Source organism: Ornithodoros turicata, chromosome 9 (genome assembly GCF_037126465.1).
Source record: "Ornithodoros turicata isolate Travis chromosome 9, ASM3712646v1, whole genome shotgun sequence".
NCBI classification, from domain to species: domain Eukaryota; kingdom Metazoa; phylum Arthropoda; class Arachnida; order Ixodida; family Argasidae; genus Ornithodoros; species Ornithodoros turicata.
The window spans coordinates 34,521,871-34,549,125 of record NC_088209.1 but is presented as its reverse complement, the minus strand read 5'-3'; the positions used below and the strand labels follow the sequence as shown (position 1 = coordinate 34,549,125).

The 27,255-nt window shown below is 43.3% G+C and overlaps 3 protein-coding genes across 6 annotated transcripts; 2 read left to right on the top strand and 1 right to left on the bottom strand.

Moving 5' to 3' along the window:
* Positions 1–47: 47 nt before the first annotated feature.
* Positions 48–26,097, bottom strand: LOC135368724 (actin-related protein 5-like). 2 transcript variants are annotated; one of them, XM_064602192.1, is made up of 18 exons: positions 25,902–26,097; positions 8,977–9,065; positions 8,803–8,907; positions 8,621–8,732; positions 8,439–8,537; positions 7,860–8,047; positions 7,182–7,298; positions 6,280–6,381; positions 5,781–5,861; positions 5,420–5,545; positions 5,198–5,290; positions 4,103–4,163; positions 3,906–3,931; positions 3,241–3,341; positions 3,071–3,151; positions 1,531–1,648; positions 1,313–1,424; positions 48–400 (listed from the first exon to the last, which is right to left on the bottom strand). In XM_064602192.1, the coding sequence occupies exons 2-18, from the start codon at positions 9,016–9,018 to the stop codon at positions 198–200; spliced, it is 1,767 nt and encodes a 588-aa protein (XP_064458262.1). In that variant the 5' UTR covers positions 9,019–9,065; positions 25,902–26,097; the 3' UTR covers positions 48–197. The 2 variants fall into 2 exon arrangements, with proteins under 2 accessions (XP_064458262.1, XP_064458261.1); XM_064602191.1 differs by lacking the exon at positions 25,902–26,097 and adding an exon at positions 9,157–9,417.
* Positions 10,115–11,515, top strand: LOC135367921 (uncharacterized). The gene is made up of 4 exons (XM_064601018.1): positions 10,115–10,289; positions 10,370–10,537; positions 10,646–10,750; positions 10,871–11,515. Exons 1-4 carry the CDS (start codon positions 10,176–10,178, stop codon positions 10,943–10,945), a joined length of 462 nt encoding a protein of 153 aa, XP_064457088.1. The 5' UTR covers positions 10,115–10,175; the 3' UTR covers positions 10,946–11,515.
* LOC135368725 (SEC14-like protein 2) lies at positions 11,954–26,193 on the top strand. Of its 3 annotated transcripts, none has more exons than XM_064602193.1 (12): positions 11,954–12,109; positions 18,842–18,911; positions 18,969–19,012; positions 19,384–19,446; positions 20,250–20,343; positions 20,461–20,555; positions 22,345–22,423; positions 22,902–22,982; positions 23,668–23,754; positions 24,139–24,245; positions 24,875–25,175; positions 25,932–26,193. In XM_064602193.1, exons 1-12 carry the CDS (start codon positions 12,056–12,058, stop codon positions 26,039–26,041), a joined length of 1,185 nt encoding a protein of 394 aa, XP_064458263.1. In that variant the 5' UTR covers positions 11,954–12,055; the 3' UTR covers positions 26,042–26,193. The 3 variants fall into 3 exon arrangements, with proteins under 3 accessions (XP_064458263.1, XP_064458264.1, XP_064458265.1); XM_064602194.1 differs by lacking the exon at positions 11,954–12,109 and adding an exon at positions 13,523–13,690; XM_064602195.1 differs by lacking the exon at positions 11,954–12,109 and adding an exon at positions 13,523–13,708.
* Positions 26,194–27,255: the final 1,062 nt, after the last annotated feature.

The window sequence follows — 27,255 nt, the reverse complement described above, 5'->3', positions numbered from 1 at the left end:
CGAAAGTTTCGTGTAGAATTCTTAAGAAATGAGTCTTAGGCGATAGGTCAGGGACTCTGAACACTCAGTACTGAATGTTTATTTACAGGCAAATGGCAGCACATTAGTTGTGTGACATGCAAAATTTATGTTTATGTACAAATGCGTAATGTATAGAGTACATCACAAACATAGTGTGCATCGAAGGGAAGTGTTCCTCACAATGCATTCGAAGGCAGCACGAGAGATTTTGCTGGGACAACTGGTGGCGCAGGTGTGTATGCATTTGAACAGGGATGTTCCCTGAGGTAGTCGGGTCCCTTCTCTTCGTAGTCGCACCTCTGGATAGCAAACTTGTTGAGGTAGTCTCTCTGTAACGCCATTCGCCGAGCGCCTCTCCAACTGTCCCCGACCGGATTCTCTGGTGATTTAAGTTTTAAGGCAATGTAGAGCAAGTTAATCGTGTATTATACCAATCGCACAGACACACGAGAAAATCATTTTTGCGTAGGGGTAGAAGGTATAGCACAGCACTGGCCGCATTCTTAGGCCCAGGTCCGGCCTGACGGCTCCATGTCTGGCCCGGATCAAGCCTGAAGAATTTCTAGGTTTTCCGGCCCAGTGTAGCGGGCAGTAAAAGTTGACCATGGCTTACTAACAGTGGGGTAACACATGCTTAAGGGCCCCGGTTTTCTGCTGCGTCAAATTTAAAATTCTGCAGCGCAGACTCGTAAATTCCGCGATTTTCCGTGGCAAGCAGTCAACGGCTGCTTGAAATGGGAAGCACTTTATTTTCTTGGATAGTGTGAGAACAAAAATATTTTATAAAATTACAGATTCGAAGCACTTTTGTGGCTCAGCATTAGATACACGATATCTTGTGTTCTCCTCTGACAAAGAATGCCGTCTGTCGCCTGCAATCATTTTGTACCTGCTCAAAGATGTTTCAGCATCTACAGAGTTTATAGGAACTTTATAGGAAGGTTATAGGAAGGAGCTTACAGTACATGCCCTGTGGAAGTTACATCTTTAGGACACCGTTTTTGTTTCTGGGCTGTAGGCATTATTGAAGAGTCTAGGCAAACTCCCAAACGTCAAATCAAAATCCGCCTTTCATTCATTGTCAGTTAAATGCATGTCAAGTGTTGCATCTGCCTTGTCGCCTTAGGTTACATCCTTGTATGGGATATGTGTTGCTGCATGGGCATTACAAATGCACCTCATAAAGAAGGAAATGGAGCATTTTACACAATTCAAATACACTAAGGCAGTGCATTTCCATGGTAAAGTAGAAAGTTAAAACCTTGTAGTTGGTAGGTCAACTTTTACTTACTGGCAACAGAAACAGAGAAAGTTGACTGGAAAGGACGCATGGCTAACATTTCGGCACACATTCTTTCACGAATGCCAGGCAACGCTGCTGGTCCACCAGTGATGAATACATTCTGAGAGCAAGAAAGGGAATTTATCGCACTTCAGCTTGGGAAAGTCAAGTACACTGTTGACTGTTTTAATTGCTATGGTTGCTTTGTAGCATGAATATGGAAATACTTGGGCCAAGTAGGATTGTTGTTCCTTCGTGTATCTTGAAAAGACCATCTCCAGTACTTCCGCTAAACCAGCTTGCTCTAGACCAATTATGCTTGGCTGGAATGCAATTTCTGGGACCCTGAAAGGAGGAGACACCACCAAAGTTTTACTTCGTCTCACAAGTTGTCAAACCCAATTTGATGACAATTGGTCCATGCTCGATTATTCGATTATTCGAGCGAGATTATTCGATTTGCTCGATTATTCGAAGGTTGCACGTTTTTTTTTTACATGCTGGAGCCCCACTCTTGTGAAAAGTAACCAATCTGATTACTTATATGTTCAAGCTACACTTCACATTAGAAGGAAAGCCCGATGCTTGTAGTTGCCCTTGGCAACAGGGCAGCCCCTCGTGTTGTGCCCCTTTTGTTAAGGGAAATCATGTAAATTTTTGCATTCATTAATTGATTAAACTAAATTGTGGGAAGCATCACACATTTACGTTAGAATGCATGAATATGGAACATACAAAAGTATGATTGTTAACGTTCTGCAGAATATTCTCGTAAAATATACCGGGTTCTGAATGGATCACACCAATCCAATTACGATTACGATTATAATACTATATGATTGCATACTTAAATGCTTGAACATTGTTTGACAATGCCCGATGTTGTGTTGCTATTGGAAGCACCATTTCTATTTGGTCACCAATAGCAGGTAACAGATAAGGGTGTGCAAATATTCGAGCTCTCAAATTCGAATCGAATATCGATTACTCAAACTATTTGACTTACGAATCGATAGCCAATATTCGTTTTTTTCATTCGACCATTCCCCAAATATGAACTACACCAACCCGAAAGTGGGCTTCTCCTGATGCATCTCTGCATGAGGTGAAGCCCGCCTTACAAAATTGCCAGCGCTGCAGGACCAACACAAGCGGGCTGTTGTTGTATAGCTTCAGACGTTGCTAGCGCAAGTTAATTGTGTATACTTTGACTAAGAACGGGGTGGCATCCATCCCACGTGCACATTAATGGTGCCGGCGTGAGATTTTGGTTTGATGTCTGGGAGGTTGCCTTTAAAAAGTGAACAATTAGTTTGTTTCACAAGTGACCTGTGGATGTTCAGAAACAATAGCAGCCTCCTCTGTGTAACATGCCACTGGCTGACATCAAATTTTGAAATCTAAGTAATTGCCCCAGCAAGTGCAGTCTCACCTGAAAAGCAGGAAACACTATCATGTGAAATTAAAGAGTAGGGGCTTCCCACATAAGAATTGTGTATCTCTGTTGTGACAGATAATGCCAGAAAAATTATACTAAAGCCACGGACTCCAAATTGCAAACATTTAGTGCAAAAGGCGTATATTGTAAAATTTGCACGAATATTCAATATTCGATTCGGTAGTTATTTATTTCCCACATTAGATTCGATTCGGCTTCAAATATTCAGATTCGCACTCCACTAGTAACAGAGCAAGAAATCATCTTGATTAGTTTTGACAAGAATAAGGCCCCTGGAGCAAGAAAAAATGCCACGCTACATGCACTACCTCGTTCGTTCAATTCCAAGATGAAGCTGGTAGTACTCAGCCATGTTGAAGTTGGTATGGTCGGATCCGAACTGAGGTTTCCTATACAAAAATTACATTTAACACCTCAATTCCATTCATGCAGTTTGGGCCACAATGCAGCAAACAACAAGCGGATGAGTGATGCTTACTTTTTGAACTCCCTCTCGAATTCTGAAATTATTTCATCCAACTCTTCAACCTGCTCGGCGGTATCATTGTCATTAAAGTCCTCTTCTAGCAGCTGAGTTTCCTTCATGAAATGTCAAATGAATGTGAGCACTATTCATTTATCCATGCAAAAACACACTAGGAAACTCATGCTAAGCTTAACAGTTTGTTGTTAACCATCCAATCAGTTTGTTATCAACCACAGTTAGACCGAACTTCGAGAGGTCATTGTGGTCTCATTGTGGGGTCTGTTTTGAGACATTTTTTTCATAATTTATAAAAATTATAATAATGAAAACTTCAAAACTCTTCTGTTACACATTTGTCCGTGAATATTATCTGCTTGCACATATATGCTATTTTATCAATCACGACCACAAAGCCTACAGTGGCACAAGTATTCTTTGTTGTGCGCTACAGAACGAAGGCGGCTTTATTTTACCCTGTCATCCCTACTAAAACACTCACTTTTTCTTTAAATAGGCATTTAGTGCACTGCTTTCGTACCAAGAACAATTAAAAACACTGCATATATTGAGCATTTTTACTGCATATATCAAAGATTTTCAGCCTATATTTGCATGCATATTTTGAGAGTTTTTAGTGCCTATTCATCCGTGCTCTAATGATGACATATCTGACTTACCTTTCTTTTTGCCTTAGATTTCTGTCCTGAAACATGAGGAATGTGACTTAGAATGCTCTACCTAAGATATAGAAAGGATGTGAAATGTTTGAACATAAAAAAGAAATGCACAATTCATTCTATGCAGTTTCCATTTCTTTTTGCTGTACCTTTTACCTTGCACATTTCCAGTTTAGTGCAGTCTTAGTATGTCTTACCTGAAGCATGAGCCTTCTCTAACACAAGCTGATGTTGCTGCATTCTCCTCTCACGTAATTCCTGAAAAAAAGAAAACCACAATGACACAATATAGTCAAGGTCAGGAACTGCGAGCAGGAAATGTAATTTTTCAATGGTGAAATCTCACTGACTGGCATGGAACTGCATAGAGACAGTTGCCAAATTTCTGTATAATTCGTAATACAGTAGAATCTCGATGATACGAATCTCACGGGGTGGCGGAAAAAATTCGTATAATCCGAAATTCGTATCAAACGAATTAAACAAAAATAAAAATTGAGGCAAGAAAATAGACAGTGACTGTTCATTTTCTGTTACTGTCAGTGAAAGAGGTCAGTCGTAACGCTCTTGTGTCTCCGTTTCTGGTCAATGCTGACCAAATTCGCGAGATGATTCAAAAGACCCAGCACGTGCTTTCCATCCACCCGCGGGTCGCGCGACACTGTTCTAAAGCGAGCTTCTCCTAAAGCACGCAGGCGTTAGGTGAAGCCGACTTGCGGAATGGTGACGCGTAATGTTGCCAGAAGTTGTCCTGATATGTTCCCTCCGCGTTTTCTGGGTCGCTGTTTTCCGCCAGAGCGATGTCACACAGCTTCGCGGTTTATTGCTGCGAGGGGGGTAAAAATGTCAAAACAGAGATAAGGTGATAAGGTTCCGAAAAGTGCAATCCCTTTGATCTTATCTCCTCCACCACCACCAAATGGAAAGTCATTGCTTGCATTGCGCAACATGATGTAAGAAAGTTCGTGGTGAGGATCGCCCTCCCTTTTCGAAAGAAGGAGCAGCGTGACTCGCGCGCTCTCGCGTCACGGGGGAACGACCTCTGTCGCATACGCGGCTCGTTCGTATCATCCGTAAAGGCAAGATAACGCGTTCGTATCATCCGAACTCGAATACGTGGGAAGAATAGGCATTCCGGCCGGGACCGGAAAAGAATTCGTATCATCCCGAAATTCGTATCCTCGGTGATCGTATCATCGAGATTCTACAATTATATATATACAATTAAATATTATATAATTGCATAAATAATTTTAATAATAATAACAAATTGCTGTAGATGGTGCACCAACCTCACGTCGCTTCCTGACAGCGGATATCCAGGTATCCGGCTCAGGGAACAACCTAGGATCCAGGTCGCTGCAGTGTTTCTTGGTAGAACTGCCCTGAATGGTAATGCGAGGCAAAAAAAATATTTTTAAAATGACGAAGTTGCACATGAGAGCCGCGAGTAAGAGTGCATACTTACAATAACAATTCACAGTGCTTCGCATTTGTCACATTATTCAACTTACCGCAAACTCTCCGTCGCCAGCTGCACCTGCACCTAAATTCTTCACCTGCTGCACCTGGCGCCTCAGTTCATTTATCACCAGTGTCAGCTCTTCTATGCTTGAAAAGCCCAGTTCTTGCAGGGTTCTCTGTTTTACACACGATAACGCTACAGCATTAAAAACAATATAGATTTTTTTAGGAAGCAAACGTAGCAGTCACTCCACCACTTAATGCTTGTTCGTAACTTGCACAGCATAAAGTTCACAAGCTTCATACAACAATAATCACAGTTTGTCTTTTTCCATGATATAACTTACAATGACCATCCTTCATATATTTATTACGGTACCTCGAGAACCGTCAAAGATGTAGAGGACTTACCCTAAATGTTGCTTCGTCTTCGTATTCCAGCAACTCTTGAATGTTGATCAACTGTTGAAGTTTTTCTTCATCGTCCGAGAGCTGCAAATGCACACGTGGTCGTTTGCATAGGACGGTTGAAGAAAGACAATGAAATAAGTGATCAGTATTGCATCTTTTAAGCAAAGATGATAAGAATACTGAATTTCTAAAAGAAATCTTAAAAGGTGAAACCATGAGTCAGCAAAATCATTGAATTATAACTATGATAACTTACCGAATTATAGTTTTTGCAAATTTTAAAACTGGGCACAGGCACACAGCACGGTTGATGTTGGTTCAAGAGACAAGATTGTACTATTAAGTTGCGATTAAGATCTATTAATTTCCAAAAATTTTATGAGGGGCCCATTATTGAGGGCTGCTCAGGACAGTTGACCCTCCACTGACCCAAGGGCAGGTACAGAGTTAATTGGTTCAAACCATGTACTAAATATGCAGTCTGTAATGCAACCATTACCCTATTTTGCTTGCGCTTTGCAATGGCTTCCTGAACACGCCTCATGATGCTGTGACAGTAGTCCATCTTCCCAACACCGTGAGTGTTCGACGAACTCGCCGTCTTGAGATGCAAAATGCAAGGTCTCAATTAGTTGTCACATGATAAGGTAAATACAGTCGCCGACCGATGTTTCGGACATGCTCGATTATGCGGACTCGTTCGAGGAACGGCCGCGGGTCCCATAGAGTTGGTGTATAAGAACTTTCGAAATTCCGGACGCCGTGCAGCCCTGTCATTTGATATTTCAGACTTTGTCTGCCTAACCAGCGAATTTCTCTCTTGGGGTGACGGGAAATATTGCTATCATCCGAAATTCGTATCAAAAGAAATCAGCCAGCTGATAGGCAATAGCAAATAGGCAATGATTATTCATTTTCCATTCCTCTGAGTAGAAGAGGTCTGTCGTAACGCTTTTTCGTCTTCGTTTTTGACCTGATTCAAAAGGCCCAGGACGTGCTGTCGGCCCGCGAGTCGCGCGACGGCGCTGTAAAGCGAGCTTCACCTAACGCATGCATGCGTTAGGTGAAGCCAGCTTGCGGACTTGATGGCGGCGGTTCCTCTGCCAGTGTACAGTCACGAAATGTCGCTTCGGGAAATAGAAGCTGATGTTATCAGGCAGAGCTGGTAGCGCGTTAGAAAAGCATCAATAAATTTTTCTTGCATAGTAGTGCTTAGTAAAGTTTATTTTGAAGCGAAATTCGTTTTTTTTTTTTCAGCTCGATTATTCGGACTTTGCGTGATCCCCGCAGAGTCAAAAAAATTGGACGGCGACTAAGTGGCTTAGAGTAGACCTAAAAAGCATGAGCCACATTCCACAACCACATACGCTTATAAGGCAATGACAGAGCATTTCTACTTACAGGGTTGAAAGGGAGCTGAATTAACCTGAGCTTCTCTTTGTAGTAGTTGCAGTTTGTCCACATGTCCAAGTCCTCGCCGAAATGCTCAGCAAAGTAGCAGTGCTCGTGTACCAAATGCTGAGAGAACGCGAATCAATATTATTGTTTCGAGCAGGTTGAGTCCTACATGCAATAGGGAATAACACAAAAAGAAAGAGCTACTTTTGATAGGTGTAAGTTTTAGCATGTCAAGTCAGCCTGAAGGTACCATTACAAATTCAAAACACACATTACATTCGAACAACCAGATATGACATTACGATTTTTTGAGGACGTATTATCTACAAAGTTCCAAGAAATACCACAAATATTGTTATGCTGACTAACCAGCCAACATGTTCTGCTCACCCATCATTACTAGCTTCGTGTTACAGCTATTGGTTCTTGTGCTGTGTTACCAATTCCCAATTTCCAGGAATTTATTAATTATAATTATTATTATAATATTATATTATAATAATTATTATAATTACAGTTGCTTTTCGAAGCGATTTAGGGCAATATTTTTGCACAGCAAAACCCCTTCAACGACAGTTAGGTATTCCAGATTTCACACCTAAGAAGAAAAGGCATGGTAGTAGTCGGACACCTAACATGTAATTCTCAAGCACACTGCCATCAATCCATACACATAGGTACCTCAGCCCTGCTTAATGTTACAGCTGCCCCAAGGTGAGGATGTTTGAGCTGCATCAAGCGTTGCATCAAGCTTGTCATGTGACTTCCACCCACGCTGATACGTTTGCAGTTCTCTGCATCGATGCTGCCATTGACAACCGGGATAATATGAACCGTGTGATGACCAAAAGATACGACGACAGCATTGGCTAGAAAGGAGATAGGCAAATATGCATTGTTGCATGCTGCTCTGACATATAAATCCAGATACATATAAGTAAGTTTAGACTAACTGTTATGCACACTGCTCTAACGAGCAATGAGTACACAACCAACAGAAAAGCAAAACAGTTGAAAAAAAAAAAAGAGAATAATTTGTTCTGCGTATAATGCACTTCCCAAGATTTTAATGCCTAGCAAACACAGATCGTTTTCTAATGGCACTAGGGTACCACTTCAAGGCATTTTCCTCAAGACCAATGAAGTCACGCGAAGCAGTGTGACGCCATACAAACATCTTTGCTAGCAGAGCACAGAAAAATGTGCTGCAGAATTATTAAGAGCTGCGGAGTGTTGATCAAACGCTGCTCATCCAGATACCTGTATTTTTGGGATGGTTGTAATGAAAACTATACAGGCCATCAATGCCGTAGACCACCTGTGGTACCTGATAGCATTCAAACAGCAGCTCCGACATATCTGTAAAAAGTGTGAGAACATTTAAATGGATGGTCAACTAGAAGCACGACGAGGTTCCATATGCTACAAAACTGTTTACTGACTTTGACGATAGTAGTTTGGATTGCCGACGACTTCGCTCAAGACGACTGGGTGTTCAACACAATGCTGCGTTGCTATGCCCAAGTGGTTGAATATGTGGTCAAATATTTGTTCCTGAAAGATTGCAGAGTTGCAATAATTTGTCTCACGATTTGCTTGCAGGCTAGAAAAAAGCCTAACGTACCTGAACGTCAAAATGCGTGACAACGTTTCGATCAAACTGAGTTTTGAGAAGCCATCTAACCACTTCAACGTTGGCGATGTCATTTCCAACCTGTACTTCACTTTCCTGCAAAACAGAGTAACACCACCAGCATTTTGCCTCAGGACTTGCTCATCATTACGCTCTGGGATATACCTTTTTTCCCCTCTGCTTTGCAGTGATATTTTTGAACGTCATTCGAGGCTGCTCATCAATTGCCCATCCTGCTCTGCACTCGTTTGAGCCTGTTTCATCCCAGGACACCAACATAAGTTGGTTAGTTTATAGCTATTCACTCATTTGACTCTTTGACGTTACAAAAATGCTAATACCCACCGTTATCTATTACAATGGGTGTACTCTGCAGTCGCAAGCTATCGCTGTACACGAAAAACGAGTCTGGTTCTTTTTCCAAGTTCGGAATCGTGAATACATTTTCGGAAGTCATCTCTGGTTTGATGGCGTTTGTAATATGTTCAGAAACGGTGCACGTTTAAAAAGAAACACTAGTTTCTAGACGTGCTTTCTTCAAACTAAGTGAAGGAAGAACCAGCGCACGCAGTTTCGTTTACATGAACACCGCCATCCGCCATGTTAGTTTACGAATTGGATTGAGCCGGCTTCGAAGCTGTCTCGAATGTCATCTCACGGTGCTCCTGCAACCGAAACTGAAACTCCCACAACGACAGCTCCGTACCAACCAGTGGTACCAACACCAACCTCTCAAGGGGAAGGGATGGGTATGGTGGCAAAGGTATAGCAGAGCAAAACGACAGCACGGGTACAGTGAACCGTAGTATGGGGCCATTTCCACAGCTCGTTATGCTGCGTCTGTGAATATATAAATGCCTCCAATACGGATACCTGACAAATGGATTCCTTTGTCGATCTACTCACTACTTCTTTGCTACTAAACAATAAACATATAAATAAACATATCCCCCCCCTCAATTGCCTTGCCTTACTTTGGATTTCTTGGCATGAAAGTTACAACCCCATCGAAGAAGAGGACGAAGGGAGGGGAAAAGGCAAAAAAGGTATACAAAGGAATAAGTGTTCTTTTTCTTCTTTGGGGATCTAGTGGATCTCCGTGGCCTATTTATAGTGAGCTAGAAAGACCTACCGCCTTCTGGCCTACCAGAACCTATTGCATTTCGATGTGCGCCACACAGGTAAAAGAAGTAGTCAAGGCCAATATCTCAGAGGAAGATGCCCCTGGACGAGGAAGAAGAAGAAGAAGGTTGATTGGACGAAGAAGAAGATGAAGAAGAGTATTTAAAGGAGGGCGTTGACATTCTCCGCGGGACGACGACGAAGAAGAAGAAGCTGAAGCTGAAGAAGAAAAATCGAAGTCGATGGCAAGTCTCTTGCAAGCAAACCTTTCAGCAGCGACAGACCTCGTCGCTGCCTTAGGCATCAAAGATGACTACATGAACACAGTTCATGGCAGCCTCAACTTCCTTGAGACCGTAAGCTCCATGAACCAGCATTATTCGTGAGCCACGATAATTTTTGACAGTTTGAGAATGTTCCTGTGCTTTTTGTTTAGGCCATAGCTTCTGTGCTCTTCGTGGCAGTGAACCTGCTCAGCTTCGGTTCGTTGCAGTTTGGCCTGCTGAATATGCTGTCTTTCGCATATGCGGTGCACGGCCTCCATCTCCTTTTGTGCGGGGTCCTGTCTAAAATCTTCCCGTTTAACATCATCCACACTATATATGTAAGACAATATTACTGTCTAGGACCGTTAACGTGCCCGCTATATATGGCAATGAACATAACATTCACTTCGAAACTTTGCGAGTGTTCACGTATTTTCCATTTCCAGTATACTGTATTCAATTACGCAGCTGCTTTTTCGTACCTTGTGGCTGCCCTGCACAGCCTTTCAGTGGGAGGCCTGTTGAAAGCTGTCACTTCCTTGGTGATTACGGTATGTGACTACCTAAGGAACTGTAACCATAGCAGAGGTAGCGAGAGAGCATGGGTTCAAAGGACTAGAGGAGTAGTATGATTGGGAGGGACGCGTCATGTCTGAGTGTTTTGCTTTCAGGGCCTTGCTGTAGCCTGTGCATTGGTACATCTCTGCCACGCCATCTACAGCAAGAAGCATCTCACAGGAACGTGAAAAAGACCCGGCGCGGCGCCGACGCCGTCGACGGGCAGTGCTTGCCACCTCCTCCCCCCCACCTCCACCCCCACCCCAAGAAAAAAGGGAGAAAGGAATAGACTTGGAAGATTTAGGACTGCTTCATCGCTACAAACTTTCGGGGAAATTTTTAATGGAACTAGAAAATTTCCTTCAAAAAACGCCCTTGTTACGTACCTTTTGAAATATAATAATTCTCAATTACTAAATAATTGTATAATTATATGTATCTGCATAACCAAACTCTTTTCTGGGTGCTTGTTGTGAAAAGCTGGTTGCTCTAGGAGTGTCTGAACATATTTTCGTTGAAATAAGTAGTATTTCAAATGTAGTTACCAGTCGCTATCGAGACCGACGATGTGCGTAAGATAATATAAGGAATACAACATATAAAATGTTAATGAGATAATTAAAGTAAGATAATACGCAGCATTATTTTACTAATGATTACGAAACAATGTATTTGTATTCCAATTGTTATATTTTTTATTAGTGGTCTATTATTGTGTCATGACTGACAATTGTGACTAAAGATGTTTTTGTTCTCAGTGTCATGTGCTGTCATTCACATATGTACACTCGCGCTATTTTTATACGTTCCTGTTGAGTATTATTCTAAGTCTCTGCAGTTACATACAACAGCAGTATCGCCTAAGTCCATGGACTTCTTTGCCGTATTACTAGATTGTTACTACAACTTGACGTGATATACATACTTCGTTGATACTCCACTCCTGCTTGGCTTCATGGAGCCCGCAACACCGAATAAATTCATGAATATAATCCGAATACGAGCACCACAAACTATATACAGCTCATGTGGACAAGAGCACTTGACATGTGCTAAAACAGTTCAGAATTTTATTAATTGCACCAGATGAACAGATAAAAAAATAAAAGAGCACGACGTAGCTTCCGAAGAGCATTTTCACGGCCGTTCGGCGGAAGCGAGAGCGATCGAGTTGCTCCAACGTACTTATCCTCATTCGTCTCGTATGTGTGTTATCCGAACGTCGCTTCGTGGCCGGAGGAGAAACGCTCGCTGGGCAGTTGCTTGCGCGGTGTCGTACTGCGTTTACAAAGTCTGACATGAGTGGATACGTTGGCGACCTGAGTCCTCAGCAAGAGAAGGCACTGCAGCAGGTGAGTCGCCAGAGCCTTTTTTTGCGTGCTATTGCAACGTGTGCGCGCTCACACCTGAACCGGCCTTTCTCTGTGATTGATCGCTATTGTCTTCACATAATAATCCCTCCCTTCCTCCCGAGTAGTTTTTGAGCAACCAGTTACCAGGGATGGGCATGAATACATTTTTTTGAGTATTTAAATATAAATACAAAATACTTTATTGAAAGGGGTATTTAAATACTCTTCATAAATACTTTTCAACGTGAGTATTTAAATACAGTATTTAAATACCGTAACTATACTACCATAAGTACTGTGAGGAAAATATCACCTGGAATTACAGAAATAACAATTATCATAACAAATCAGCAACGAACAATATCACTTATTTGTTAGATTATCGCGGCGATTTTAATATGACAAGTTTCTCGAAGTCTGCACCTTTTAGGCATCTTGTGTTCGGCCATAGAAGTGAATTCGCAAAGGAGAACAGCATCTCCACAGGTGCCAATGAACAAATGCTTGTATTCAATTTGACGAAGCTGCTTCGTGCAACAAGGTAACTGAGTAGTCGCTACCGTTGTCCGCCACAACAGTGAAAAACTTACCATCTAAAATGGCCTGTCGCATGCGCATGCTAGCGCAACGCGGCATAACTGCGCCCCAAACCCAAACTCGCCCTTCTTCCCGAAAGGTCAAATGCAAGGCACGACTCAGCATATACTGTATTTAGGCGTATTTATAAAGTATTTACAAGAATAAATACCAAAAAAATGCTATTTATACTAAATATAATTATAAATACATTTTTCAAGTCTGTATTTAGAGACGGAATATAAATACATGTATTTATATTTTAAATAGTAACTGCCACAACCATTAGTTCCTTGTGGGGATGCATGGCAGTTCTAGAAACCTTTTGCAGTGATGGGGAACGAATTTCAGGGTCAGGGACTAAAATTAATTGCAATCTAAAGGATAGGAAGCTAGAAGAAGAATTACTTCAACGGCAAAAGTGCTACTTCCCAATATACTCTTCTTCTTTATTTATTTCTTTATTTATTACAGCGCATGTCACAGATGTTTTCGACAACTGATTTGGCTCCTCGAACTTTGACAATTTGTCATACTTTACAAAATCGGTACGTACAATATGTGATGCGCAAGGTGTGCAAAAGGACAGGATTGTGTAACGATAACAGTTATTTCAGATGTCTTTCACCTTATACAAGTCCGCTATCATCGATTGTGCAAAATCGAAGGGCAGTTGTTCTTTGTCGTGTGCTATTGACCTTAGGACATCGATGTGCATGCACATCCCTGCAGGGGTCCCTTTCTCACGATAAGGAAGGTGAGAGAGGACCTAGCTTTATCGGCCGATGTGAACTTGGATCATATTTGCCGAATCGCACGATACTCTTTTTTCGTGTAGCGTCTAGACTGTGTGTAAGCACTTGCCATTGACGGAGCCAGACGATAATTCATTGCTGCGCCACACCAGTGGCGCATGGAATGCGCCGTGCACTGTGCCGTGTATGCAAAAGGCCACCTGGCCATTAATGGGACCTGCCTATACCTGAGGCTCCACCACTTTTTGAGGTATCTAGCCAATCACAGGTAGAAATACCAGTTGTCTATTATTACATCCATCCAGTACTTATACGGGTGCCACGATTTTGGAGAAACTCGATTGATTAGGATTGAAGCAGATATCACTGGTGACAGATAAAAACGACGGATTATGCACCCACTTTTATCAACGCCATCTGCATAGAGAGAGGAATGTTGGGAAGGTTCTGAATTGCAGAAATTGTTGCTGGCAGAAGTGATTGGCCAGGAGAGCGGTACTTCGTAGCAGACGACTGTCGCTATGAAGTTTTAAATCACGTAATGTAAGTAGATGGAATCAAAAACGAGCAAAGATGTATAAATGAAATGCAATTATATAATGCAAAATCCTACGTATAGGGGTCGTCATTCTTTACTCTTTTGTTGGTATCACGGTCTTAACTGGGCCTAACGTTAGCGACGAAACATCCCATGAGTATATATACTCGTAGTATGAAATTAAAGTAGTCTGTGAAAATTTTTTGTCACGAAATCTCCGCTTCGCCGTTCCAAGCACCATCCTCCATCTTGGAGAAAATTTGGTGTCATGGCAGCTCCCATGGAAAACAATAACCAATGAAATGCGCCTAAGTTTGATTGACAGGTCGAGCCTCTCTTTTAGGCTCCTCCTAATGGCCAGACTCCGTTTGGCATACACGGCACTGGCCGTGCAGATATAGGTCAGCTATCAGCGCAGCTGCCCAGTATCCCTCTTTTCCCCGCTATCCGTGCAGCGATCTCATTGGTCTCATTTCAAGGTGGCGGGCGCGTGGTATCTTCTATGGTTCCATAGGCTATAAATATCCCCCACCCCTACCCAAGGAGAACAACATCTTGGCCAATATCGACTAAACATTGGCAATGCCGGCCCAATATTGCTGAGATCTAACCAATATTGGGACAATATATTTTGCTGCTTGGGCCCTTATTGGTGCTTTGTGAGGCAGTCGTGCGGCATCTAGAAGGTGGTGCCTGGGCACTAGTGCAGAAAGAAGTTTTGTATACGACGTCTTCTGGAAAAAGCATTATTTCAGGAGGGTTGTATTCTGTTTCAGATAGGAATTTCGCCAGCACCCTTTTCAACACTGCTTTTACAACCCTTCAGTTGAGCTTGCGCAATAAACGAGGGTGTTTTTTTTTTTCCTTTTTTTTTTCGAGAACTACTTCTTTACATTTCATCGCTGGAATGTGGAAAAAAACTTGTCGACTCCGATTCGTATCCTCAACCGTTGACCAACGAGGTCAGCCACCACTCGGTCTTCCTCCAATGCATAGTCGTTTCCACATTGTATTGTAATGATGATTGTTGAGTCATCTTGTGACCACTCGTAACTGAGAAAGAAGCATTAATATATATTTATTCACAAATGTAGAGATTCTTCAGAAAATTCGTAAAAGCGCGCAATGTTGATTGACGGCATATCCCACTCAAGAGTGACTAGGCCAAGGGTCGGGAACCCGCCGGCCGCTTGCGGCCAAGCTGCGCTACAGTTGCGGCCTGGCGCAGACCGAGCGGGCCACGAAAATCCTGGTGTTTATAGCTGGGCGAATTCCTTAAGCAAAAGTGCGCTCTCTGTGTTGCCTTTCCCGAGCTTAAAATTAACAAAAAGTGTTTGTCGTATTCTCTAAACCATAACTTTGTGAGCGCAACAAGCAAGCTTACAGTATTAGTTGCACTTGTGGAATGGTCAGCTTGTGATTCAACAGAGATGAATAATTTCGGCAGGCTAATTTAGACTTATTTTAGAATGGGTTCGAATCTCATCTGCGGCCCCTGGAAAAAAGTCGACGTGGGGGGTGTGTGAAATATGGCCCTTGGAACTGTAGAGGTTCCCCGACCCCTGGACTAGGCAAACTATCTTTCCTCCATGCAGATCAATGACTGCGAAATTTATTCTCCAAGTTCAACATAACAACTTGCGAAGTGCGACTGGTGTCAGACGCAGATGCATGCGACCCCGTTTGCAAAAAAAAAAAAAAAAGCCTGCTCCAGACGAGGCCGGTCGTTTATATGATTTTGTAGACACTCTGTAACAGGCAGACGTGTGGAAAATAGTGCAGAAAATGAACGCATACCGCAAAGACAACTTCCCTTTAACAGCACCGACGCGACTGATGTGCACCTAACGGGTGTTTGCGATACGCGCACGGTACGCGTACGGTGTATGACGTTCTAGACACGCTGCGTAACCCAATAATCGCACTGATATAATATTTAATCGTTTCTGGCAGCCGAATGCGAGACGCTTCCAACGTGCTAGTTGATGCCATTCGAACAGCCGTGTCGGGAATTTTCCCTTACTTTTATTTATTTTGTTTGTGTTTTCGTGTCTGTTTATTGCTGTTGTGTCATGGTGTGCTCGTCACATACCAATTTCATTTACAACAAGGCCTCGAGTCCTTGCGATACTTGTCTTGCTGTACGTGTAAACCAAATATATATATATATATATATAAATTTATATATATACAAAAAAAAAAGAATATATGAAAATACTCAATAACCCCCGGCAACGCTTGGCAGGATGACCACTTTCGATGGCGCCATCGCTCTGTACTACCCGCGTGCCGAGGATGTTAATGTTTCCTCGAATACTTCATGCCATTGGTCGTTTCATTTTCTTACTTTCTTTTTTTTCTTTGTTCTTTTATAGCATGAGCTGGACCACAGTTAATGTAAATGACAGTTGCTGGGCTTGGCTACATGCATTCCAACAGAATAAAGCCCGCGTTGCTGCAGGGCTGCAGTTTGTCAGTATAAACAGCCGTATGTATATAGTGATCATCAGGAAACGTACAATAAAAAGGAAACTCTCACGGCAGCGCGTTTTTGCTGCCGGCGGAGTCGCGGCCTTGACAACGCAGTAAGCGATTTTGCTATGTTGACGCCCTTCTGGATGGGCTATAGATATATATTAATAGCGGGTTACCGTGAAAAACTCTTGCAGCGAGAAAGTCATCCCACAGACGATCCCTGTGCCACATATTACGTTTTTCTCTGTGTTCAATAAGGCTATTACACATATGAGAGATTCCAAAATGGAGGAAATAACACGATACTTTACAAGTTATACCTCCATGGAGACATGCTACGAAGCGTTATGTTGAACACGATTGCAGGGGAGTAGCTAAAGGCTAATAATTTGTAAAAGCACTCTATTCCGCTCTATAATGAGCGGTACAGCTTCCGAGAGTCTAAACATATTAAATTTCAACAATGATAATAATAATAATTAATAATAATAATTAATAATAATAATAATAAAGCAGTTGATTGAGAGGGGGATATGTTTATTAAAAGAGGTAAAAGAAAGGGGGACTGGATTCAGTGAGAACCCATGCAAGAGCGGTGCTCTTTTCTTTTACTTTTCTTTCAATTTCTTTTGTTTCTTCTCTTTTCCTTTTTATTTCTCTCTTTTTTTTGCGGAATAACAAGCCGACATGCCGTTTGGCTGACCTTTCTTCCCATTTTTCTTCTTCTTTCTTTTAATAAATAAATCCTTCTTGGCTAGGTGCTCCCGAGCCAAGATCAGATAGTTGCAATCGAAGGTCTTTGAATACGGGAACATGTTAGGATGACCATTGTGTTGCGTAGAAGAACGTCAGTCAAAAGAAGGGATACGACAGCACACCGAACGTCCGCGTGTATACCGACCGAGAGCGGACTCCTTCCAAAACCTCATGTGGTAGTCGTTGGGCATCGTTTGGCGAACATACGCATCGAAACAGAGAGGCGTTTGATCTACTCGATGTTGTGTCTTTACGTATACTGAAGCCTGGCCGGTATTTACTGCTCAGGCGGAGGTCCATGGTTGCTATACTTGGTCTCTTGTCGAAAGACATGTCCGACAGCATTATATACGGGTATGTGTGTTTGTTTTCCTGGTATTCTGTAGCTTAGACGCGGAAGGACACTGCGTATTTAGTATTTAGTTACTCGTCTTAACAAAACTATTTTGTGCATACGCACCACAGAATGGCTGGGAGCTTGTAGGAAAGATCTATAAGGAAAACCGAAACACCTGTTTGCTCCTGCCGAACTAGATGGTTGTTCCTCGTTAGCTAGAACTAAATTAAAAAAAAAAAAAACATCTAAGTATGCACTCGAATTGTTAACACACGTGTCACCCTCTCTTTTTTTAGATATATACATCTATACATGCCCTTTAGTGCAACCTCGCAGAAACCTTATACGCTGTGATATTCGCGATATTCGTGTGATATCAATGCAGCTTTTACCAGAAGGACGAGTGTGCTTTGTGCTTTCATTTGATGCCCAATGCAACCATGTCAGGCGTCCTTTTGCGACATCATCGTAAATCTGAGGAGCTACCGTCACCGCGTACCGTCACGGTACCGATGACACGGTGCCGTCATCGCACTTTTATAATATGGAGCAAACCTTAGCTTAATTTATTCGTACGAGTCCCGCGACGCAAGAGAAGCAAGAATGCAAGTTGTATTTACAGTCATACAAACGTAATCTGACGTGAGTGAAATGTGAAATGCTATAGATGGGTTCGCCGTGTACCCGTTCCCGACTTTTCGTCCACACACAGGAAGAACGAAACGGTGCCATTAGACGGAACAGTAGCCAACTAATTGGATTTCTTCGTTTCTCCAGAGACTTCTGATTCTGTAATCTCTCCACGACGTCCCTGTGCCTGTCTGTATATGGCTTCGTACGGGGTTGGGGATGACCCAGGTTGTACAGTGAGGTGGTGCGTGCAGTGACCGTGCATATCATGACGCGGCTGCCTAGTTTCTATACTCCCTGATCAACAAAAATTTCTTCACCTCTCGCCATTCTACGTAATTATAGAACAGATATGGTTGGAAGTGGCTAGAGTTAGAAGGTACCGTCTCAATATTGCACTGTATACACTATACAACATGTTCAAATTTCATCGAATTTCTGAAAGGACAAGATACAGTATAAATATTTGTTATTGCGCTCCAGGTCATAGGGAATGCCAGGGTGTAAATACAGTAAAGTTAGTGTGGAAGCAAGAACACTCTTGCCCACGAACCTAATCTCGAAGATATACTTATTTGTTTGTTACGGCAGTGAAACATGTGCCATAAAAGTGTTTCAGTTTACGACAGTACTCATTACTTATAATTTCTATCTCTGCATTTCAGTTTCGGAAAGAAGCAGTGGACTTCCTAGGCAAAGATAAGAGCGACCATGCCTGTTTACGATGGCTTCGAGGTATTTTAACCGGACTATACAGCCACTATTGCACTTCCTGATGACGTCTTTTTCTAGCTAGAAACTTTGACGTCCAGCAAGCGAAGACTATGATTAGAAAGGTAAGTTGTCTTCGGACAGCCGGATCGGCTTCGGTGTATCAATTGGCAGCGTCTGATCTCATATAAGGCCGCGGGTCCATATACCTCGCCGAAGACACCAGCAACTTGGTGCAACATCGACGTGTATTTGCATTTCCACCTTATGAATGAAAATATAACTCATATTCGAGACTTCTCGTGGATACGATGGAAAGTTTACTCTTGTCCAATATCTTCTTGTCCAGAACTTTGTCTGTCCACGCTCGTCCGCGATTGGCCATTGTGCTGTCCGATATCTGATTTATGTGCGATTCATTATATCCGATTCACGTGGTAAATTCGTGGTGGTATAAGCACACGACTTACGGACTGTTATCTCCTCTGTGTTACAGAACACCACATGGAGAAAACAGCACAACGTGGACAACATTCTTACGCACTACCAGCCAAAACCGGTAAGTATGTCCCCGAGGCAAAGTTGCACACTCAAGATGCTTGATTTCAGACACCTGCTGGTGACTTCGCAGATTAATTAATTCTGTCGGTCTCGCCAGTATTTCTTCTCCAATGACTATCGTTTTGTGCTGGCAGTTGGTCACCGAGATGAGCTTAGAAGGTTACAAGCAACAAGCAAGTGTGTCACATGCCATGATATTTTATGAGTGCGAGAATGGAAAACTGGATACACATAGCATGATCTTGCTATTAAAATATTCTAGCAAGATTTTTGTTTTGCAGGGGCGTAAAACGTTTCTCCTGAAGCGTTCACTGTTTCGTTAGTGTGTTTCCTAACTTGAGTGTCAAAGCTTGGTCATTTTTCTGTACTTCTATAACACCCCCAGAAAAACGAATAAGCACAACTACTAATCTGTGACGTACGTTCAACGTGTATTTCGAAAACCTATCGAACGAGACCAGTATCGTGAAAATCGGTCCACTATTTACCGCAAAGTAACAAAGTTTGTCCCACAGAAGACATACATGGGGCCGCGGAGGTGGTCCCTTTCCTGAAGTCGCCCCAGCGTTCGGGACATACAATGAGATTTACACACGCAGCTCTTCTAGCCCGGACCTATCACTATAGTCAGCCGAGAATTGATGGTTATGTTCATGGTTACTTCTGTGGTAGCACAAAGTTTCCCAACGCTTTACAGTGAAATCGCGTGTCTCCTATATACAGCGTACGACGGAGTAGGTGACCACATTTTTTCCCTATACGTTTGGGTTTTAAATGAACAGACACACTTTTCTGTTTCAGTTTATAAAGAAGAATCTCGTTGGAGGCTGGTGCGGATTCAATAAAAATGGCGGCCCCACCTGGATCTATCCTTTAACAGGATTCAGTGTGACAGGTGCGTGTGAACAGAAATGTATTTTTTGCTTCGTCCGTTCATACTGAACCGCAGTTTATACTGTCAATGGAGTGTCGACTCTTCAACTGTCAACAATACGCACTGTCAACTCTTTAGATCTCCTGCGCGGATCGAGCAGCGCAGAGGTCATGAAAGAAATGACCTACCGCTTAGAAGTCAGCGTCAAGCTAATGGAGGAACAAAGCATCAAGGTAACGAAACGTTCGGCCAATAAGGGAAGGACAAAAAGAGAGAAAACGAACATCCCAGGGTAGAACATTACATATGATAGGGAGAAAGTGAAAAAAGAAAAAGAAAACAAGCAAGTTAATCTCTTGCTTGTTTGCTTTCCTATATAATACAACATACTACATAAGTTGTACGTGCTACACAGTTCATTGTTTCCAACCAACTTGAGGCTTGTGTTGTGTGTGTCTGTTTGTATGTTCTAACTTTTAAAAAAATACTTTCATATTTCGCTATTTCAGTCTGCATCTTGTGTATGTCTACCATATCTGCATGCTGTACCTTTTTGTGCTCTACAATTTCTCAAAGATAAGTCAGAGATGAGTAGACGATTGACTTGTTATGATTAAGACTGTTCGAACAGACATTTTAAAGCCAAAACGAATAGGAAGCAAATAGTTACACGCAAAGCGTCGAACTGAAACCGAAAACCGGGATTAACCGGAATTTTTAGTTGGAACTGAACCGTAATTACTAGCGCAATCTTGGAGCCGAACCGGAACCGATAAAAAAACTTCGGTTACCGGATCGGGATACCGGTTCTGTTCGGGTTGGTGTGTGGTGGGGGTTATGTGGGGATTCGAGCGGTCTACCTGCCTAGATTAATGATAATAATGAATGGAGAAATTCGCTGTTGGTCGAAAAACAAATAAACGCATAGAAAACGCAACTAGGAGATCTTGTATCATTTTTCGTGGCTACCTATAATTTTGTAGCATATTAGAACGTCGAACCGGTTCCGAACCGGTTTACTGCCTCTGAACCGGTCTATGGAATCGATATATGTGAACTCCGCGCGGAGCTGAACAGGACCCGGAACCGAACCTCTATGACCGAACCGGAAACAAACCGAAAAACGTTTCGGTTCGACGCTCAGGTTACACATATACGAAGCGAATAGGTACGTATCAGGGGTTCGTATAGGTACGCGTTAGGTACGTATCAGGTATCGCGTTTGTTTGTTTCTTTTTAAGATTGGCGCCTGCAGAGTCCGCCGAAAGCTTCATTGACCGACGGGTGTTTCCTTGTTTGTTTGTTTATATTGCTCTGGGACTGAAAGAGTTCAGACAGGACCTCTTACATTACAAGTTTAAAAACAGCACGGAGAGACGAGATTTTTATGTGGTACGATAACCTTTAACGAGGTTTTATGTGGTATTTCCTGTATCGGGATGAACAACATTTTAAATAAATTACATTTACGAAGTTGTATATGGGTATGATTTCTCCTGAAAATGAACTATCAGTATTTAATTTGTTTTCATTAAACAAATACTAGTATATCCTATTCTGCTTCAGAATAGTTTTCAGTATAAGTGTTTTTTTTTTTTTTTCTCCTGACTTTTCGAACTCTTTTTCTATGAAGGGATTAGAAAGATTCGAGTTCCTCGGATTCAAAAAACTGTGGATTCGTGCCATCCCTAGTACATATACATTCAGGTACTAGGTACATTCAGGTACTAGCCTCTGCAATATGCTGACTCCCGAAATGGCATCCGCTTTTATTTGCTCTGCCAGGCATCAGTGCCTGCAGAGACCAAAAGCGGAGGCCAGAGAAGATTGAACAACCCTATAGGACGACTGCCTCTTCAGTGCGACCAATAACATACAATGTGCTGTCCATTGGAGCGAAGGAAACAGAACACACAAATATAGTCAGCGATGCTTAGAACCCTGAGATTGAGGGGAAGAAGAAGAAGAATACGTCACGTCTTTCCTAACCTTTCTTTTCTTTTTCCTTTTAACAACTGCCAGCTAGGACGCAATGTCGAAACGCACATGTTCATCTTCGATTTCGGCGGCTTTCCTATGTCGCAAGCGTTACATCCTCAAGGTAAGTAGTATACCCGATGATACCAAAAAGAAGTGCATGTTAGAAGCGATGTTAGAGGGGCAACTAAAATGCAAAAGAAAAAAAATCTCCTAGCAGAACGAAAGCTGCCGTTACCTTGACAGCAATACTTACCGGCGGTGTGGTTGGTCTTCTCAAGCGATCACCCGCGATGAATAGACAAATCGTTTGAGGAGACCAATGAGAGCCCGCTCCGCATTGTCGGTCCTCTTGAGCAGTAGAGGGAGAAGGAAAGCGTCCGTTGCGGTTTCTTTCTCTTTTAAATCACTACAACGATGTAACGGATGAATTTCGTCGCTTTTATCTGTTAAAGCTTCTGTTAAAGTAACAGAAGCTTTTGTTCTGCGAGGATAAGTTTTTTGCATTTCAGTGTCCCTTTAACGCCCCGAACACGAGCGTTGTACAGCTGCTACCAACATACCTATTCATATTGTTGCTGGAAATATCGTCAATGTTACAGCAATCAGTCTGATGACCGGGTACATCAGCGTGTACGAAGCCAATTACCCAGAGAGAATGCAGGAAGCGGTCTTCATCAACGGTAAGCGTAGCCCAAGTAAACGTACGCGCGCCCTACAGGTCAGCTGTCTTCGCAGCTCACCATTTTCCCTCTCTCACCTATTGCCCGCGGAGTGACGTCATTATCCCCCCCCCCCCCCCCATAAATACGGGGCACGTGCATGGTTTATCCAGTGAACCAAAGCGGAATACCGTGCCTGTCGATTCGAGTACCGTCTTACTTCTGCCCTGTGATTGGACAGACACGTCGTCACGTGATGCTCTGTTTCCAAAATTTATCCTGTGACAGAAGAACTTTATCTTGTGTGAGAAGCCAAACCTTCGTCGCGTATTTGGTGATCGGTTTGTCACATAAATTCGGCCTAGCACAGAAATGGGGATACCAGAGGGGACTTTCGCGTGCACAAGAAATTACCTGAAAAATGAAGCTGTGTAGCTAACGAACAAGACCTCTGGGTCGTATGACCCTACAAGACGAAATACTACTGATCTCCGCCCAGGGGCGGGTCCAGACCCTCTGTTTGGGGGAGGGGGAGCGTTTTTTTTTTCTTCTTTGTTGAGCGCGTAGTGGGGGAGGGGAGAGAGGGAAATTCAACTTCACATGACGCAAAGGTGCTCGTGGAAAAAAAAAAATAATAAAGAGGCCCTAGTCCTCTATCCGGAGGCTGACTGGCGTGACTATTTTCTATGTGTACTTTCTATTCCAGTGATGCCCTTTTTCACCGTTCTGTTCAATCTGTTCAAGCGCGTCTTGACTAGTAGGACGCTGCAGAAGATTACAATTTTCGGAAAAGGTAGGAACCTGAAAAGCTCAGTATATATGAGGGAACTACGAATAGCACTGTCATCCGCGTGCTTCCTCTGGGAAGGCCTTCCCTTATTCCCTTCGCGATAGTGCTAAATAGCAATCGCCCTGGCCCTCTGTCAGCAAAAGTGTGTAATTTTCGTCGCATATCGCAAAGTCTTTGTATTTTTTAAACCAACATCTTGGTATCGCTTGTCCCTCGGATAGCTGCTGAGCAAGGCAACATATAGCTGCGGTGTATAGAGGCGCTCTGCCTAACGTTCACGAAGCAAGGTCCACATTATATACACAACAGGTGCTAACATCGCCCCCCCCCTTTTTTTGGAGCTGGTCACTCATGTGCGAAGAATAATGCTTTCTTCGCTTATTTTAGATAACTGGAAGGAGTTTCTGCTGGAACGCATCGACAAGGAGCAGCTTCCAGTAAAATGGGGTGGCACCAAAACCGATGAGGATGGAGACCCCAGGTGTCCGTCTCTGGTAAGACAAAAATTGGCAGACGTAAAGCAGTCGTGGCCTCTTGCGCGCCTTCTTTGTCTTGTCTAGAAGCCATCGGCATCAGAATGTTCAGTATGTCCAAGATTGTTGAGTATTTGCGAATGGACCTGTCCCTGTTTGTAAACAAATGACGTCGTATATGTTCGACAGCGCCACCAATTTGGTAGAGTTGAACTAGTCTCGAAGCTAGAGGCGAACAAGGTCGATGGTCCATGAAACGGACGCGACCTTCGGTGTCCTACTTTTCTTTCAATAAGAGACAGCGAACAAGTGCCCGTTCGTGGAACCCAGCCCTCCCCTTCCGATTTTTTTCGGTTTCAGTCTGTCTACCAACGTCATGATGACGCTTCTCAGGTTGAGGCCGACTTCTGTACACCAGCAATGGGCTGTTGGATCGCTTACGACTTTTAATTCTAACTGGAGGAACCATACCCTTTGTCCTGCTATAAAATAGCGTGCGTGTCATGTCAACTCATATCAACGTACCAGCTCTGGGGGTGTGGTAGCACAGTAGCAGTAGCGGGGAAATATCTCGTGGCATCATCACTGAATTGCTGTTGTTGTTGAGAGCAGTTCAGAGGCTGGACTCGAAGAGCCACTCTTTGTTCCAGATAACCGTCCTAACTCCCATATCGGAAGAAGAGTTCGCGGAGGCACGGGCGTTAAGGGAGAAGGACTCTACCTGGGTAACCATTGATAGACGAGCCCTACACGAAGTTCCTATCGAAGTACCAAAGAGCGGCCATACACTATGGTGGGAGTTCGAGACCGAGCATCACGACATCGCCTTCTCCGTGGTCCGAAGGCCAGGTACGGAAGCGCAAGATGAAGAAGTCGTGCACCCGTGCGAGCGTGTTGAAGCCCACTTTCAGGCGCAAGGAGGCTGCATCGTCTGTGATAAACCAGGCACCTGTGAGTGATCATATATTGTCCATAATACGAGTCCGTTCATCCGGGCTGTCACAATACTCTCTTGCTTTCTCTTGGCTCGCGTCGTCTTGTCAGTTTTCACACTTCGTCCCAAGCGACGTCGCACCAATTTTTTAAAGACGGTTATATGCATCGACGTGAGCTTACATCCCAAGTTTTACAACAAAATGGGCAACAGACGCGTGGAAAATCGGCACACGAAACGAATATACCGAAATTCGAACGTCAGAGGTCGGCACGCGTTAGTGTGCCACAGTGGAATTTCCGGGTGTTCAAACTCCTCCCGAAATGGTAGCTTTAGTAGTGCATTTGAAAGAGGGGAAACGAGGTGAAATCCTCCTCTCCCATGTAAAGTCCCCACAGAACCGCTCCCGGAACATTTTCTGGCTACGCCGCTGCCATTAGACCGGTAGAAAAATAATTTTTGTCCAATACTGTCGCGTGCAAACCGTAATAATCACTTTCTTTTAGAAGATTCGACTATAGGCCAATACAGTGCAGGAATAGCGACCTTTTTTTTTTTTCGAATAGCTTTGCTACGATTGTGCCTCACTTCCTAAAGCTGTTTTGATATTTGCACCGATGTTTCAGTTCTTGACAATCTATACTAAAATGTACCATTTTGTATAACTGTACGGCAAATGAATGAGCTCATTGCAGATTTTTGCGTCCTGCGCTCGTTACCTATACGAGGATTGCAATGAATACCTTCAAACTTCTTGTGATGTTCATTGCCAGATGTACTGAAGTTCGACAACACGTTCAGCTCCTACCGAAGTAAGAAGCTGGGATACGTCGTTAGGGTGGAGCCACCGGCACCAGCCCAGACCATCACAACGCCTCACTGAACCAACCATGCCATGAATATGTCCTCTGGAATACTCTACTCAGGAAAGACGGAACCCGTTCACACACATCTGGCACGTACAATGAGGCAAAGGCTGTCGCGATGAAACATCCGGATCATATATCATTCAAATAAAGTGTTATCGAGAAAGAATCAGCCCAATTGACTACCGGCGATATCACAACTTGTCGCATCACTTCCGGGTCACAAATCACAGAACGGAACACAGTGGACGATATGGGGACGGCACGCGACACGGCAGTACTGTGTCGTCCGCTTCATTCCGTGTTTTGTCCTTCCTCAGACTCAAGATAAGGTTGTCGCTCTCACCATTCTGCCGGTTCACTTGCACCCTCCTGATTTGTTCATCACTTCCATAAGTTCACTCATCAGTAAGTTGACGCATTGAATGTAATTTTCTCAAGATGATACCGAAGCAGAGGAAACAAGTGCACCTCACGTTTATACATTTCATTAAGAAAAAAAAAAAAAAAAACGGAACGGAACGTATTAGCAAGAAAATTGAGGCGTTGTCTGAATCTGGGCGTAACATTCCATAAATGTTATGGCAGGAGCTGTTCTTTTTTTCTTTTTTGGAGTCCTTTCTTATCATAGTACAATAGCGAGGACAGAAGAAATCTTTTTAAAAAATAAAAATATTTCACTCGGCCTTTTCGGGTTATTTCCTCCTTTATGCAGCGAAGTACAAGGCGGGCATGTTCAGCTTGCTGAGTGTACAGTCATGGGCCCTGTGACGGGGAGGAGGGGGGGGGGCGCCCCCCGGCTTCAGCAGGTAAACATTGACGTTGCAGTACAATCACCAAATTATGATTCCTTATTTCCCTCTACGTTCGAGAAACGTGGGGTGTCTGAGCCAAGGCAATGTAGTTGTGGCCGCAGACGTACAGAATTAGATGCAGATCCCGTGACGTCAAAACCACCACCCAAACGTTCTGTCCCCCCCCCCCCCGGAAAAGATCCTGGCGGCGCCCATGTGCACGTTTGTATCGATAGTCTGCGTTTGCTTCCGTTTGCATCTCTGGCACGCTTTAACCCTGTCCACGACCAGGGGATCGCGGTCCTGGAAGGACGTACAAAAGCAGAAACTAGATTGGTTAAATGCGAACATAACGTCCATGTGCTACAAGAGAACACATTATATTCGGTCTGCCGGTCACCTCGAACAAAGGGCGCTATGCATGCCTTGCTGAGTTT